Source organism: Euleptes europaea, chromosome 9 (genome assembly GCF_029931775.1).
Source record: "Euleptes europaea isolate rEulEur1 chromosome 9, rEulEur1.hap1, whole genome shotgun sequence".
Lineage (NCBI taxonomy): Eukaryota > Metazoa > Chordata > Lepidosauria > Squamata > Sphaerodactylidae > Euleptes > Euleptes europaea.
The window spans coordinates 89,132,208-89,148,855 of record NC_079320.1 but is presented as its reverse complement, the minus strand read 5'-3'; the positions used below and the strand labels follow the sequence as shown (position 1 = coordinate 89,148,855).

The window sequence follows — 16,648 nt, the reverse complement described above, 5'->3', positions numbered from 1 at the left end:
TGTTTAATTTTTGCATAGAAAGAAGTCATCATAGTGTGGTGTGTTTGCTTGGAACTCATTTGCCTCACCATTGTGCTTTCGTGCCACTCTCACCTTAAAGCATGGTGCTTCCATCCCCCCCACCCACCCCCTTAGTGACTCAACTGCTTTTTGCTTTGTCTCGTAAGTACCTGGTGGTTCCTTTGCACCTCCCCGGCCCCCTTAGCTGTGCTAGAGTAGACGATGCATGTGACAAAGTTATGGATGCAAGCGGCTGTTTGTGAGGGAGTCCATTTTAGAACATGTTGCCAACCATGAACTAGACACAATGCCGAGAGAAGAAAGGCCACAAAGGAGGAGGATGGATGCTTTTAAAGTTTGCAATAGATGAAGACCGGCAGATTTCTGTTGATCCCTGTTCCGTTCTTAGAGACCCGACCAAGAAGCAGTTTCAACCCGAAGCTTTGCCATGCCGAGTGGCCGCTCATCCACGTAGTCCCTTCCGAGTCAGTGTTGTTGTTTGTTTCTAGGGAGAGCCACAACTTCACACAGCGATGCAGTCGCTGTCTTGTTCAGGGGATTTCCACACATGGGCAATTGCGCTCACCTTTGCATGACATTTTTTGGTACTTCAAACAGTTCAAGTTGCTGTTGGATTTTTAAAGTTTTTGTACAAAGTTTTTCTCCTTTGTAATCCACGTTCATTTTTACTTACGATAATGTATCAGATCGACTAGTTGTGGTTCATTTTCTGAATGGAAGGCTTGTGAAATAAAAGGAAATGAAGTGTTTTGTCTCCTTTAGTCTCCTGTTCAGTCATTTGCACCTCACAAAAGGAGGCAAGGGATTTGGCCCAACTAAAACACACAAAACATGCAGTACTCTCTTGTCATCTCTGTGTGGATTTGCACAGAGATGACTTTGAAGGGATTTCTGGTCTCTCTACTGAAAAAGGATTCCAAGTCTTGATGGTTTAGAGAGAGAGTAGAGACATTTGTTGGACTTGGTTTTTCCTGTGAAGTATTATTACCTCTTGCCTGGAGTAAGTTGAAACTAGCTCAGTTTTAATTTGCTGGGCATCTGACATGCAACACAGGCTTTAATGGGACTCGACATCATATTCTGAGGCATTCTTCCTGATATATGTTTTTGTTACCTCCAGCCTGATGAAGAGTTCTTGATAAGTCAAAAGTTTGCACACTGTTCTGTGTCGTTTTGTTGATACTAATAAAAGGTGGACTGTATTCTTGGTATTTGGGGTGTACTTTTTGGACCAAGGTGACCAAACAACTTCTTTCTGCTATAACTTTGCTGTACCTTAATAAGAAAATGCTTGGGGAGGGAGGGGTAACCCACCTGTGAGGTAGGTGGGGCTGAGAGAGTTCACTAGCCCAAGGTCACCCAGCTGGCCTCATGCGTAGGAGTGGGGAAACCAACCCGGTTCTCCAGATTAGAGGCTGCTGCTCATGTGGAAGAGTGGGGAATCGAACCCAGTTCTCCAGATTAGAGTCCGCTGCTCTTAACCACGACACCACGCTGGCTCCCTGCTCCAAGGGGTTTGTCTTGGTCCAGCATTTCATAGCCATTCAGGCAGCAGATGTGCGGCACTTTGTCACTGAGAGCTTCCTCCACTCCCCAAGCTAGCCAAACCTGTGCTAGGCAAAAACCGGGAGGCATCCTGGCAATCCTCGGCATCCTCAACTGGCCTCTATGTTAGTGCATTTCAGATTGAGGCAGCTTTTGGTTCTGGATCACCACACGCTCATACAACACACCCATTGCAAATTCCTAGAAGATAGTCATTCATTTAGATTTACTTGCTTGTTTTTATATGTTTGTCTCTTTTCCAGCAAATTTGTACTGGAGGTATCTCAAGCTGTAATTGATTAAAACAATTACAATAGATTAAGAACAGGGATATTAATAAAGCAACCACCAAAATCTGAGAAGCATAAAACCACTGAAGGAGAAAATACGTAGTAAATCAAGAGCCAATGTGATCTAGTGGCTCGAGCGTCAGGCCCAGGTCTGAATCCCGACTCTGCTGGCTTGCTGGGTGACCTTGGACCAGTTGGTCCCTCGCTCGGGCTAACCTACCTTACAAGGTTGTCATGAGGATAAAGGGAGGAGAAGAGAATGGTGTAAGCTGCTTTGGGTTTTCATCAGGGAGAAAGCTTTGGTGTGAATGAAGTAAAACAACCTAACCAGCATAAAATACAAAGAAGCTAGCAACGAACTGCTGAACAACTAATTAATTAAACTGCTTCAGATCAAGGCAAGCAGGTTTGGCAGTGATAACAAAAATATCATTCTAGGCAATGAGATGAGGAAGGAGAGGGAAGCCCCACTCGGCTGCATGCCTGGGGGAAAGGGACATGTCAGGTGGAGGCTGTAAAAATATATTTAAAAAGTTATGCCTGATAAATGGAAGCAATAAGCTGAGATACCACCACCAAGAAAGGGAGAAACCTGATTTCTTATTTGCCTGTCAGCAAATCCAACACAAGCTGGCATGAAGAAGTCTTAACACCATGACCTAAAAAATTGTTTAAAACCTACTCCCCCACCCTTTTAAAAAGTTGTAACATCTGGCCTGATGAAGAGTTGTGTGGAACTTGAAAGCTTTTGCACACTGAAATGTCTCATTGGGCTGGTCCTGAAAAAGGTATTATGTGGAATGTGTTGTTCAACCTTTTGCAGCCGTCCTATCTGCAGAAAATGAGAGCAGGTGGAACTGGGCCCACAAAGATCTCAGCTGGCGGGGCGGCTGGCAGCAGAGAGGGCATCTTTGTTACATCCCTCCGGATGCTTCCTTCCCCGGCTACATTGTCAGCAAGGATGTGTAACTCTGGCGTGGTGGTTAGGAGTGGCAAACTCTAATCTGGTGGACCAGGTTGGTTTCCTCCACATGAAACCTGCTGGGTTACCCTGGGCTAATCACAGCTGTCTCAGAACTCCCTCAACCCCGCCTACCTCACAAAGTGTTTGTTGTGAGGAGGGGAAGGGAAGGTGATTGTAAGCTGGTCTGAGACTCCTTAAAGGTAGAGAAAATCGGTGTATATAAACCAGCTCTTCTTTTTGTTTCAGGTGTGGTACTCTAGTTCCCTGGGCCACCTTGCTCAGTATTTCATGTAAATGGTAACACGTGGGAGATGGAGCCGAACCACAGAGGGTCCCAAAGGGCCAGTGTCCTGGGGCTGTTTGCCTAGACCCATCCCAATGTGCCTGTCAGCCAAAGAGAGCCCAGCGCTTTCCATATCGGCCAGCTGGCCTAGCGGGAGGCTGTGCACTTCTGGAAGAAGGTCCTGAAAGAGCAAGTGTGTCCCATGGACGTCTCCTAATAATGGCAACGCATCAGGCTGATCAAGACCATTTCAGTGTCCAGGATCAGGTTTAAAATTGGATGGGAGCATGCCTAGAAAGTCCTTCTCATCTAGGGCAGCTTGGAGTTGGCCCACCACCATTTGCATGCGCACCCTGCCTGAGAAAGGAATACTGGCTACTGGATTAAGCAAGGGGCAGCTTCTTAAGGAGGGGATTTCTTCAAGGGGGGGGGGTCAGTACCGTCATCTTAGTGAAGCATTTTGGTCTCCCTTTAACAATCCTAAATGTGCTGCCCCACAAAGCAAAGAGCAATTTTGGAATACCTCCAAGGGAATAGGCTGAAGTGCTGGGGGCTATTGGAGTAGATAAATATAATAAAAGATCACAATAGAAAATTATGCAGGGGGTGCAGGAAGCGGATAATCTTTTTCTTCCTTTCCCAGACACTAGAACTGGATTATACCCAATGAAACGGAAGTAGATTCAGGGCAGATGAAGGAACAGCTTCACACAGTGGGTTGTTAATTGGTGGAACTCCCTGCTGTGTCGTGTGGACACAGTACCCTGCTTGCTTACATCATTTTCAAGGTGAATCAGAATCAAGGAGGATGGGCCCATCCATGGTCACTTTTTTGTGTACTGTCAAGTCACAGCTGAGTTATGGCGACCACGTAGGGTTTTCAAGGCAAGAGACGTTGGGAGGTGGTTTGCCATTGGCTTCCTCTGCATAGCGACCTTGGTATTCCTTGGAGGTTTCCAATCCAAATGCTAGCCAGGGCCAACCCTGCTTAGCTTCTGAGATCTGACGACATCAGGCTAGCCTGGGGCTATCCAGGTCAGGGCAATGGCCAAATGGGCCCTCCATGTTTAGGAGCAGCAGACCTTGACATGCTAGTTGCTGGTAATCGGCATCAAGGAAGGCCTTGCTGTGGTCCTCCCAGAGCCTCTAGTTGGCCCCTGCTGTAGGAATCCAGGCTGTTGATGATCTTAACATGGCATGGTAGGGACAACTGAAGGTAAAGGTAAAGACAGACCCCTGTGCAAGCAGCTGGTCATTACTGACCCATGGGGTGACATCACATCACAATGTTTACTAGGCAGACTATGTTTTCAGGGAGATTTGCCCTTGCCTTCCCCAGTCATCTTCACTTTACCCCCAGAAAGCTGGACAACTAGGCAGCAGGAAAGGATTACAGGCCCTTCAGCTCAGTACCACTTCCTCAAGCAAAATAGCACCCCCACAACTTAATTTAGTTTAAAAACTTGACGCTTTCTTCCAGTTATGTGGCCTCCCTCTCTCCTCCACCTCACTGCTTCAGTCTTGGAAGGTCTTCCTTCATCTTTCCAAAGTTTGCTTTTCATGGTCTTACTGGCTGACATGCTGTGATGTCACAGTAGGCAGAGATGCAAAGCTAATCTGTTTGGCACCAGGTGTGCCAGCACAGAAGAGTCGTGCAGCCAAGCTCAATGTGGAACTGGGGGAGACTTCGAAATGTAAAGTAAATGACTTGATTCAATTAAGTGCATGAGAATTGCCTGCATATAAACAAACTTTTGAATAACATCTGTTGTAATAATATTTTCTAAACTTCCCCTACAGGAAGCATGCACTGATCTTGTCCCTGCTCTATCCTGCCTGCTCTTCTGGAGCGTTAGTAAAACTCTCCGGCCGAGTCCCTTTCACTTTCAGAGTTTCTTGCCTGTACAGTCAGGCTCTACACAGTGATGGTAAGAAACTTGGACTTCTAAAGGCCCTTAGAATCCACACAATTAAAATGAAGAGTGTCTCCATGCTTTAAAATGATATTTGATTTATCTATGGCTATTAAGTCTCCATTCATGCTGTCCTTGATTCACCTATAGCAGCTGTATCTTTCCTTGGCACATGGGAAGGTCCCTTCTAACCTCGAGGACTGGGCCCAGGCCACGGAAAGAAACCAAAAAGTCCCACTTTGCAAGGAGCCAGATTGAATATTTGGGGGTTGGTATAGCCTCAGTGTTTATCAGTCTCCTGCCTGAAGGAATAATAATAAAAGTGTCATCAAGCTGCAACTGACTTAAGGCGATCTGTGCCTAAGAACATAAGAAAGGCCATGCTGGATCAGACCCAGGCCCATCAAGTCCAGCAGTCTGTTCACACAGTGGCCAACCAGGGGCCTCCAAGAAGCCCACAAGCAAGATGACCGCAGCAGCATTATCCTGCCTGTCTTCCACAGCACCTAATGCAATAGGCCTGCTCCTCTGATCCTGGAGAGAATAGTTATGCATCATGACTACTATCCATGTTGACTAATATTCATGGAGGAGAGGGCTATTCATGGCTATGTCCACTCCCCTCTTAAAGCCTTCCAAGTTGGCAGCCATAACCATCCTGGGGCAGGGAGTTCCACAATTTAACTGTATTGTGTGAATAAATGTTTCCTTTTACCTGTTTTGAATTTCTCACCCTCGAGCTTCAGCAGAAGACCCCACCTTCTAGCATCTTGAGAGAGGGAGAAAAGCTTCTCCCTGTCCACAATTTTATAGACCTCTACCACGTCTCCCCTTAACCACCTTCTCTCCAGGCTCAACAGCCTGCAGGAAGGAGCAGGAAAATCACTGGTAGTTTGTTTGACCACAAGAGGGCACCGTTGGCCTTGACTTAGGAGACAGGAATCATTGAATGGAGAGAAAAGAATTGACTGTCTCTGCTGCAAGACTTTAACCTCAGGTTCATGCTGAGTCTCCTTTAAGAAATAAAATCCTCCTTTCTGAAGAGGGGCTGGGCCTCCATTCCAGTTGCTACATTAAAGCAAAGCAACCTCCCACCCCCCCAAGCACAGCTACCACCAGAAACTACAAAGCACAGAATTGCAAATGGTGCCACAGAAGGGTTGCCAACCTCCAGGTACTAGCTGGAGATCTCCCGCTATTACAACTGTTCTCCAGCCGAGAGATCAGTTCCCCTGGAGAAAATGGCTGCTTTGGCAATTGGACTCTCTGGCATTGAAGCTCCTCCCCTCCCCAAACCCTGCCTTCCTCAGGATCCCCCACAAAAACCTCCCGCCGGTGGTGAGGAGGGACCTGGCAACCCTATGCAGCAAACCATCTCAGGGGCCTAGGAATGGCTTAGGGATTAGTCACTTGCACCATTAAACATGCTCTGGGGCAAAACATGGCCAGAGAAGGGCAGCAGGAGCCTCACACAAGCTATAGAGGGAGCAGTGAAAAGGTCGGCAAGACCTCTGCGGAGAGGACGGGTTCGTTGCTGGTGGCTTCATTACTCAAGGGGAATGTGAGTGTTTTCTGCTGGGCCACAAAACACACATGCGGCATGTGTTGCTGGCTAGAAGGCCTGCCGTGTCTGGTCCCAACTGCAAGGTGCACCGTGCCAGAGGATTAGGCAGCCTTACTGTGTAAACTCCACGGTGTGCTCAGGCTGGAGCTCTCTGCACATGTGCTTGGAACTATGAGCTCCTGGGCCCAGGAAGGTTTAAGTTACAGTAAAGGTGGCCAAAGAGAGGGCTGCTCAGTCACAGGTTTGGGCTCACAGGTTGGGCAATGGCATATACAAATACATGCACACACCTTAGAAAGGGGTATTTTCAGCCATGTGCCACATCCCAGAACCTGACAGGAAAACTGTCTGAGCGACTAACCATTCTCAGCTGGCAACACTGAATGACAATGGGCCTGTTCTACGTGCAAAAGGGGTTCTGGGTTTCTTAAATGGGATGAAGCTTTTCAGAGGACAGGATGTGTTTCCTACGGTGGCCCCTCTCCAAGTCGCAGCAAATGCAACCACATCCGTTACAGGCAGGGGTTTGGATTCCTGGAACAAGAAAGTGATGCAAGATACTCCAAGCTTTCATTTTATTAGGTTTAGTAACTGGATGCTCTAATGGTGTCTGGTTACCTCTAAAAAAACACTTGTGTGTGGCGAGAATTCTCTTATAATAAACATTGGTTTGGGTTAAGAAGAACCAATTTTATTAATCTGTAGCTTAGAAGCCATATGAAGACCTGACTTTTAATTGACCCCAGCCTCAACTAGACTCGACCTTAAAAGGGGTATAGGAAATTGCATTGCTGGGAGTTAATGAACCAAACACATTATGTGCCTAAAATTATGTTTAGAAACAGAAAAGGTCATTTTAGACCGGCTGCAAATTGTCTGCCTACGCAGGGAGAATTGTTTTTGGTACATGAACTGACAGATAAGCAAGCAGTATCAGAGACTCTGAAACTGAGTAACTAGTTTTGAGAACAGGATATTTCCAAATAGTCATGATTTGTGAAACTCATTTCCTAAAAGAATTTGGGAGGGGGCCGTTTGAGACCCTCTCTCACGGTTCAGGCTATAAAAGGCTGGTCCAGTTGTCCAGTCCTTTGTCCTTCCACGGAGAGACCACAGACCCGTTGAGTGGTTGCCATCTCTGTCTCTCTCTTTGGAAGTGACCCAGAGGCCTCTGTAACTGTTTGTCTGTATGTCAACTTGTGTGTGGGTATGTTAATTTCTGTCTTATATATTTAGTCAAGTATTTGCTTCTTTCTTTGTCTTATATTTCTCTTGTAAGTTTAATAAACCAGGATGGTTCACTGTTATACGTCTGGTGTATTGTTTAAACAGTATCTGTGAAAAAGGTCTGTCTTTCCTATCATATCCTCTGGTCCTTGCTTTTGGTGAGTAAAGCACCCAGAGAATTTCCAATTATATAAAGAACCAAGACTGGGGAGAAGCAGGAAAGATTCTCCTAACATTGTGTAATACTGGTATAAAAGCCATTTTCTCTTCCAATCACAGACTTACTGGAAATATGAACTAACAAGTGCCTTAAAAATAGCTAATATGAAAAACTGCTTTTAAACTTGTATTCTGAGTTATAAAAGGCACATACATAAAGAGATTGCTCAGGCGTTTCTGTCAAGCTTAGGTGTCTACCTCTCTATCTATGTAAAGGACTCACTCAGACAGATGTGGTCTGTAGTAAAACGCTTTATTCAAAGACAAGCAGGTTAAGACTAAAGACTTAACTGCTCACAGGTGTAGCAAAGCAGGCAATACTTTCCTAGAAAAGTTTACTAGACTATAAGCACTTCTTCTGGGGTCCCGGGCCGGCGTTGTCCAGGCAACCCAAAGATTTCCACGACTGTAGACCAGGTGCTTGGCCGGCCTAAACCGAAAGCACAAACACTGAAGAATCCCCAGGAAGCGAGGACAGGCCAAGGCCCTGACATCTTGCTTGTGCAGGGAGCTCGGATTTCCTCCATCCAATCCTCAGATGATGCACAGGTCTGCCTTTAAATCCAAGGCTGAGTTCCACTGCCCTCGTACCTCCCCCCCACTCCCCTGCATGCTTCAGGAAGTATTTCTCCCCTTGCTCATTATTTTTCAACCATCTTATCAGATTAAGCATTTCTTTGGTACTTTGATTTTTTTTAGAGCTTTTTGCTTAAAATGGGGGGGGGAGGAGGGGGAATGCTCTGTGAAGGTGGGGGCAGGGACGGGAGGGCTTTGTCATTGTCAGAAGAGCCAGGTAACTTGTGTTGGGGAAACTTCTGCTGCCTGCAGAAAGGAATGGTAGATTTCCGCTGAGAATAATCCAGGGAAGATGACTGGACCAAAACACCACCGCCAAAACACAGCAGGCTCACTGGTTAAATTATGTACATCAGACACATCAAAACATTAACGCCTGCGAGTAGATTTCAGGGGCACAGAGAGGAAGGCCCAGCACTGGGAAGGCCCAGGACTGGATCTCCTCCAGACTGAGAAGCAATCCTGAGCTGGCTGTGTTGTCACTCCCTGGAGGTGCTGGGCCTAACTCTAAAGGATGGTCTTGCAGCCGGGAGCCCTACAGGTAGAGGGCAACTCACTTGGTCCTGCTTCATTCAGCCTGGTGATCCAAGCGTGAGGATGGGGTGATGCCAGGACTCAGCATTTAAGTGTGCTGCATCTCAGACTTTTGATGCTTTTGTTCTGTTGCATGTGATAACAAAATAATTTGCTTAAAAACAGTAAAAAATCCTTTTATGAAGTGTTCTTCCATCTTTTCTCCAGCAGCTTCTCTGGATTTTTCACATGGCCAACTTCATCTTCCTGGTGAATCTGCCATTTATTTCTAGTAAGGAAAGACAGTGAAATTATTCCTCCTGCCCATGATATCCATTGTAAACCTTCCTTGAACCCACTTATAAATGTATAGTCAGTTACTGGATAGCCCTGACCTGGGTAGCCCAGGCTAGCCTGATTGCTCTCAGAAGCTAAGCAGGGTCGGCCCCTGGAAGTATTTGGATGGGAGATCTCCACGGAATACCAGGGGCGTGACCCGAAGGAAGGCAACTGCAAACCACCTCTGAACTTCTCTTGCCTTGAAAACTCCACCAGGGGTCACCCATAAGTCAGCTGTGACTTGACGGCACAAAAAAAGTGTCACGGCAGCTGAGAGTTATCCGTTTCAACCAGGAGCTGTGAGCTGCAGCAGTTGAGGAGTCTCCCCAAACTGATTCATCCCCCCTCCCATTTCATTTCCTGATAAGGTTCCTAAAAGGGGAAATATAATTTCAGAAGCAGCATCAACCCCGACGCCCTCACCCGAAGCCTCCAGGTGAACGTAACCATGTTGGCACAGAATGAGGTGCGTGCCAACAGCTGCCTATAAAGCACCCTGTGCAAGGGACCAGTACAGAGGCAGGTGGAGGGCGGATTCAGAGTTGAGGTGCCCATGTGGAGCCCGAAAGCACCCAGCTCCCGGCCTGATCTGAGCAAGATCCAGTACTGCCTCTGTCACAGAGTTCCTTAGGGTTCTGGGCCCCGTAGCGAGGACACGCCATACTGGCCAGGGCCTCGGTCCCTTTTGAGGCCTTCCATGCAGCTCTCCCCGCCATCCCCACCTTTTTGGTCAGTTGTCCACAGAGAAGAACTCCAGGGAGTGCGGGGGGTGGGGCAGGGACTGAGGCCCTGAGGACGCCAGCAAATGAACCAGTCCTCACTGTATTGATTATTAGTGAGCTGGGGAGTCTACAACACCTGAAGGCCTTTGAGACCTGGCTGGGGGAAACACTGTCCTTGGCGCTGTGCTGCTGCTGCTCCTCCTCCTCTTCTCTTTCATGAGACGGGGCATCCGGTCTCTTTGGCTGCAGTTTCTTTCCTGGAGAAAGCGAAAGGACAAGTGAAGAGCGGGGTCTGAGCAGTGCGCCTCTTCCCTCGACAAGGATCTGTCTCTTTTTCTCAGTGGCTGAGCTGTGTTGGAGATATGAATGAGGCCTGTGCACAACACAACCCAGGGAGGAATCTGTTCAGAAGCTTCAAAAGGTGTTTATTTCCCATTTGAGGATAAGGGGCGCGTGTTTTTAAAGTGGAATCAACGACACCCCAAATTTGATCACTTTAAGGTACACATAATGGCCAATACAAAAACACTGACAAACAGTTCTTTTCAAAAGTCATTGGCACGTTAAAGAAACAAAAGCTCACGTTTTTTAAAGAATGAAAGTTGTGTCCTGTTTGGTAGGAGTGGAACAGCTCCAGGTGGAAAGCCAGCCCCACTGCCTAAGTCCCACCAAGACAAACTGCCAAAATCCTGCCCTGGATAATGTTAATTTAATCTGGGGTGGGGGAGTTCCCAGCCAAATTACAACTCTCTAGCCATTTATTCATGGAAGGTTTTGCATTGGATTTGTCACTCTATAGATGCACATTTCCCCCCCCCCCCAACTGAATTCTCAAAACTCTGCATGGTGGCTTATTTTTGAGTTTTGAGAATATGGATGGGGGAAAAGTGCATCTAAAGAGTGGCAAATCCAATGCAAAACCTTCCATGAATAAATGGCCTCTCTCTCTTGCCTCAGCCTGAAATTGGCAGCTGGTCTTGCTTAAGAGGTGCTTAAAATGCTGCAGAGGCCCAAGGATTAGAGCTGCCAGCAAAGCACACATTCTCTGGACGAAGGATACAACCTCAATTCAATAAGTAGGCGAGCATTACGTCTCTGAATTCCAAGCCAGGGAAGAACTCTCTCCTCGTCATTCCCCCTGCTGCATTTACCTTGTTGCTGCGATTCAGTTTGGCTAGCCAGAAAGCCAACTGGTAGAGACACATGAAGCTGCCTTCTACTGAACCAGACCCTTGGTCCATCGAAGTCAGTATTGTCTACTCAGACCGGCAGCTCCAGGGTCTCCGGCAGAGGTCTTTCACATCACCTACTTGCCTAGTCCCTTTAACTGGAGATGCCGGGGATTGAACCTGGACCTTCTGCATGCCAAGCAGATGCTCTACTCACTGAGCCACGGAGACACTTTCTTTCCTTGTGTCAGGCCTGTGTCTCAGTTGGTTTCATTTTCCCACTGACCAGACTCAAGGACTGTTATGCATACCTAAACTCTTTTGAAGCTGTGGGAACCACAGCGCTGTTTGTGTATTGTAATCTCTTGCTTTTTTTCATGCTTTTATATTACCAAGTGCAAGCCAGCAAGCTCCATGGTTGTCACCTTTTTCTTTGTGCTCTGTTAACCTATATGACCAGTAAAAACCAACTTCCTTGGACCTGACTGTCTCTGATGTGGTTTCTGGTTCAGATTGGGCCAAGGGCTTTCACCTTGCCTCAGTGCTTCAGGTGCTGAGTACAGGGTCAACTTGCATCCCGGGCAAGGCTGTGCCTTGGTCCTTCTTGCAAGAGTGTCTGAGGGACCAGAGAGGGGCTGGTGGAGGGCAGGGGCTCTGGGCCCCCTTACCTGTTGGCAGGCTGGTGACTACCAGAACTGCAACATGGCAACTTGGGGGTTCCCAGGGAGGACCTTGGAATGCAAGGGGATGGAGCGCCCTGGAAAAAGAAAATCCTTTTTTGCCAGGGGTTGGCCCTTGTGGCTCCGATACAAACAACCCCTTATCGGCCCTGGGAGGGGGGAGCCTCGTTTAGTCAGGGCTGGAAAAGGTGGCAGAAGCCTCTCTGCAGTGAGAACTGGGCGATTCGAGGTGTTCAGCTGAACTGCTGACCCCTGAGCTGCTAAGGAGCTTCATGCCAGAGCTTTGGAAAGGGCATTAACCCCCCCCCCCACCCTTTACTATTTTACTAAGTCTTACCAGGTACTCTGGGATCATTCTTGTGGACTTTAGCCTTTAATATACCTGGAAATCTTCCTCCAATATGTTTGCATTACACCCATTTTGCCAACTAGTCTGCCAATCTGCTAGAGGGTCTATGCCTGCTAGGGTTGCCAACCTTCTGTTTGAATTGTCGAGATGCACTTTTTGGCAATATGACAGACATGGTGGATCTATTGCCACTTAGGATAATTTCCCGATAGACAAAGCTCTGGGGAAATGGGAGTTGCACCAGGTTCCCATCTCGGGAAGTAAAACAAGGTTTCACTTACCTGTAACCTTTGTTCGTCGAGTTGTCTTCTGTGCAGGCACACATTGGGACTGCGCACGCGCAGGCCAGCCATCGGAAGATTTCTATAGCTTCTATGTACACGATAGGGGGCGCCGACTGCTCCGCGCATGCGCGCGCTTTCCCGCCAAAGCGACGCCACGTCGGAGGTCGGCGCCCCCTATCCCTCAGTTCTTGAAATTTGCCAGCCGCATGAACTTCTAAAAGGAAAAGACAGAATAACATTAAAAAGCTCATAGCGGGGCAGGAGGGTGGGATGTGTGCCTGCACAGAAGACAACTCGACGAACAAAGGTTACAGGTAAGTGAAACCTTGTTTTCGTCTTCGGTCTTCTGTGCAGTCCCACATTGGGAGACTAATTAGCTACTCACTGTTATGGAGGAGGGTATGAGCCACTAGTCAAACAAGGAATGTAAGACCGCTCTCCCCACATCTGCATCTTTTCTAGATTCAGTATCCACTGCGTAATGACGGATGAATGTGTCCGGTGACGACCACGTCGCAGCTCTACAGATGTCAGACAAGGGAACACCTCCTCGAAGCGCCGTCGAAGTTGAATGCGCTCTGGTAGAATGGGCACGAAGGGAACCAGGACAACGGACTCCGGCCTGACGATAGCAACATCTAATCGTCTGGACAATCCATCTGGAAATAGACTGAGAAGAAACTTGTAGACCCATTTTGGGTCCCGCAAAACAGATAAATAAAGCTTTACATTTCCTAATTTCTTTGGTACGTTGTAAATAATAAAGCAGAGCTCTCTTTACATCCAAAGAGTGGAGCGATCTTTCTGCATCAGAGAGTGGGTTAGGAAAAAACACAGGTAAGGAAACAGATTGGGATAAGTGAAACTTGGATACCACCTTAGGCTTAAAGTTAAAACTAGGTCTAAGAACCACTCTATTTGGGTAAAATTGTAGAAACGGAGGCACTGAACTCAGCGCTGCCAGTTCCCCCACCCTTCTAGCTGAAGTGATCGCAACTAGAAAACAAACCTTCTGTGATAAATGAGCCATAGAAGCCGAATGCAAAGGCTCAAACGGGGGTAACATTAATTGGGATAAAACAAGAGACAAAGACCATTGAGATACAGGTCTAACTACAGGGGGAAATAGATTACATAACCCCTTCATAAACATCTTGGATGTATGATGCGAAAACAAAGAGACACCATCAATCCAGACATGAAAAGCCGACAAGGCTGCCAGGTGAACCTTAACAGAGGACACACTGAGGCCAGTATCCTTTAGTGCTAGTAAATATTCCAAAACAGTAGGTAAAGGACATGAGTGAGGTGGAAAACCTTTATCTAGGGACCATCTAGAGAAACGTTCCCATTTAACAGAGTAGGAAGTCCTAGTAGAGGGTTTCCTACAATTCAGGACCACTGCAAGTACTCTATCAGACAAACTTAGACCGGGGGGAACAGGAGCCAAGCTGTCAGGCGCAGTCTGTGCGGTTCTGGGTGGGGAATCATCCCGGTTAGTAAGAGGTCCTGGGCAAGTGGCAGATGGATTATCCTGCCCTTTGCCATCCGATACAGTAGGGAGAACCAAATCTGTCTCGGCCAGAAAGGGGCAATAAGAATGCAGTGGGTCCGAGATTTTTGTATTTTGTCCAAGACCTTCACCATTAAAGGTAGTGGCGGGAAAGCGTAGTGAAGGCCCTTGACCCAGGGGAGTAGAAACGCGTCTCCCAGAGAATTGGGATCGAGACCCGCCCTGGAACAGAAAAGAGGGGCCTTGGCATTGTTCGACGTTGCGAATAAGTCTAGCACAGGAAAACCCCATTGTTGAAAAATTGGGCGCAGGTACTTCCAATTGAGGGACCACTCGTAGCGTGGTACGAATACCCTGCTCAATGTATCGGCCAGAGAGTTGCAGACGCCTGCTATATGAATAGCCCGAAGAGACACTTTGTTGACTATAGCCCATTTCCATATTCTGGTTGCTTCTCGGCAGAGAGACACGGAGACCGTGCCTCCCTGCCTGTTCAAGTAGTGCATCGCAGTTGTGTTGTCTGTCTGTATAAGCACACTTTCGTTGCGAAGCAGATCTGCAAATGACATAAGAGCATAGCGAATTGCCCTCAGTTCCAATAAATTAATATGGAAAGATGTTTCAGTAGGGGACCAAACACCTTGTGCAGAAGAGCCGTCACAATGGGCTCCCCAACCCAAGTTAGAGGCATCAGACGTTACTACCTTAGAATGTGAAGGAATTCCAAAGGGCATGCCCTGACTTAAATTATGTCGTGAATCCCACCAAGTGAGGGATCTTAACAGAGACCTGGGTATTGACAATTTCATAGCCTGAGAATCAGTTCGGGGGTTGAATGCACGAACGAACCAATTCTGTAGGGGTCTCATGTTCAATCTGGCAAAGGGTACCACCGCTGTCGTAGAGGCCATCTTGCCCAGGAGTGTCTGGATGAAATGGGCAGAGCGAAAACGCTTCGATTGGGCTGCAGCTACCAAGTACCTAAGTTGGATCAGCCGATCGTCCGGTAAAAAGGCCTTACCTTGCAGGGAATGTAATCTCATTCCGACAAACTGGACCGAATAAGAGGGGGATAAGATTGATTTTTGTACATTTAGCATCAACCCCAAACTCTCCAAAAGGCTGAGAGTTAGGTCCCTGTTCCTTACTAGCTCTTCCTCCGTGGGGGCAGTAAGGAGCCAGTCGTCCAGATAAGGAAATATGGTACAGCCTTGGGTACGGAGCTAAGATACCACCACAGCCATGCATTTGGTGAATACCCTAGGGGCTGTGGATAAACCAAAAGGGAGGACCCGGTATTGGTAAACATTACCTCCAGCCACAAAGCGAAGGAACTTTCTATGCTCAGGATAAATCGATAAATGAAAATAAGCATCCTTGAGATCAATAACAATTAAACACCAACCAGGTTTTAATAAGGTTAACACATTAAGAAGGGTAAGCATGCGGAACTTCTGTTTAAACAGGAACTTATTTAACTGACGGAGGTCTAAAATAGGTCTAAGACCACCATCCTTTTTGGGGATTGCAAAAAGTCTAGAATAGAAACCAGGTCCAACAGTGTCCATGGGGAACTGGTCAACCGCTCCCTTCTGGACCAGGTCGGTGAGTGAAGAAACCAAACTGGGGTGCACCGACGCAGATGTTCTAGGGGGAGGACCTAACGTGGGAAGGAACCTAAACTCTAAACGATAACCGTACTGAATAATGGAGAGGACCCATGTATCAGTGGTAATACTTTCCCAGGCAAGTAGGTAAGGGACCAACCTATCCCCAAACCTAACTACATTAGCCTGGTCATCCTCCCTCAGTCAGAAAGCCGGCTTAGGGCCCTGTTTCTGTGGTGACTGTGAGCGTTGTTGATAGGCCCGATTCTTGCCAGATCTGCGCCTATTGGCGTGCTGGTATCCCTGGTAGGTGCGACCTTGTTGCTGGTGTTGCTGTTGGCCGTAAGAACCCGAGGGAGTTTGCCTCTGAAAACGGTTGCGGCGAAAGCTCTCCTTATAAGGGAAGCGTTGTCTGTAGTAAGGCACAGAGGGAGGAGCAGTTACACCCATGTACCTTGCCGTTTGTTTTTGTTTCTTGAGATTCTCTAAGGTCTCATCAGTGGCAGTGGAGAAGAGAGTTAAACCATCAAATGGTAAGTCCTCAATTCTATTCCTTGTCTCAGGAGCCAAATTCGTGGAGCGCAGCCAGGAGAAACGCCGAAGGGAAATAGATGCTGCCATACTCCTCGCCGAGCAATCCGCAGTATGCCTACCAGCATTCATCTGGTGTTTGGCGAGTTTGGACCCTTCCGAAGCTACTATCTTCGCTAAGGATTTCTCTTCCTCAGGTAAGTGATCAATAAAGGTACACATTCTATTCCACAGAAAGAGTTGGTACGCAGCCATCACCGCTTGGTAGTTACTAATACGAAAAATCAAGGCATCGGCAGAGTAAGCCTTCCTGCTGAGCATCAATCTTGCGACTATCTT

At 47.4% G+C, this 16,648-nt stretch overlaps 1 protein-coding gene across 1 annotated transcript in view; it reads right to left on the bottom strand.

The window, feature by feature from the left end:
• Positions 1-10,286: 10,286 nt before the first annotated feature.
• Positions 10,287-16,648, bottom strand: part of EVC (EvC ciliary complex subunit 1) — a 51,521-nt gene continuing 45,159 nt past the window's right edge. Inside the window, exon 19 of the mRNA XM_056855122.1 lies at positions 10,287-10,433. Within this exon, the coding sequence (XP_056711100.1) occupies positions 10,287-10,433 (147 nt within the window). The remainder of the gene's footprint in view (positions 10,434-16,648) is intronic.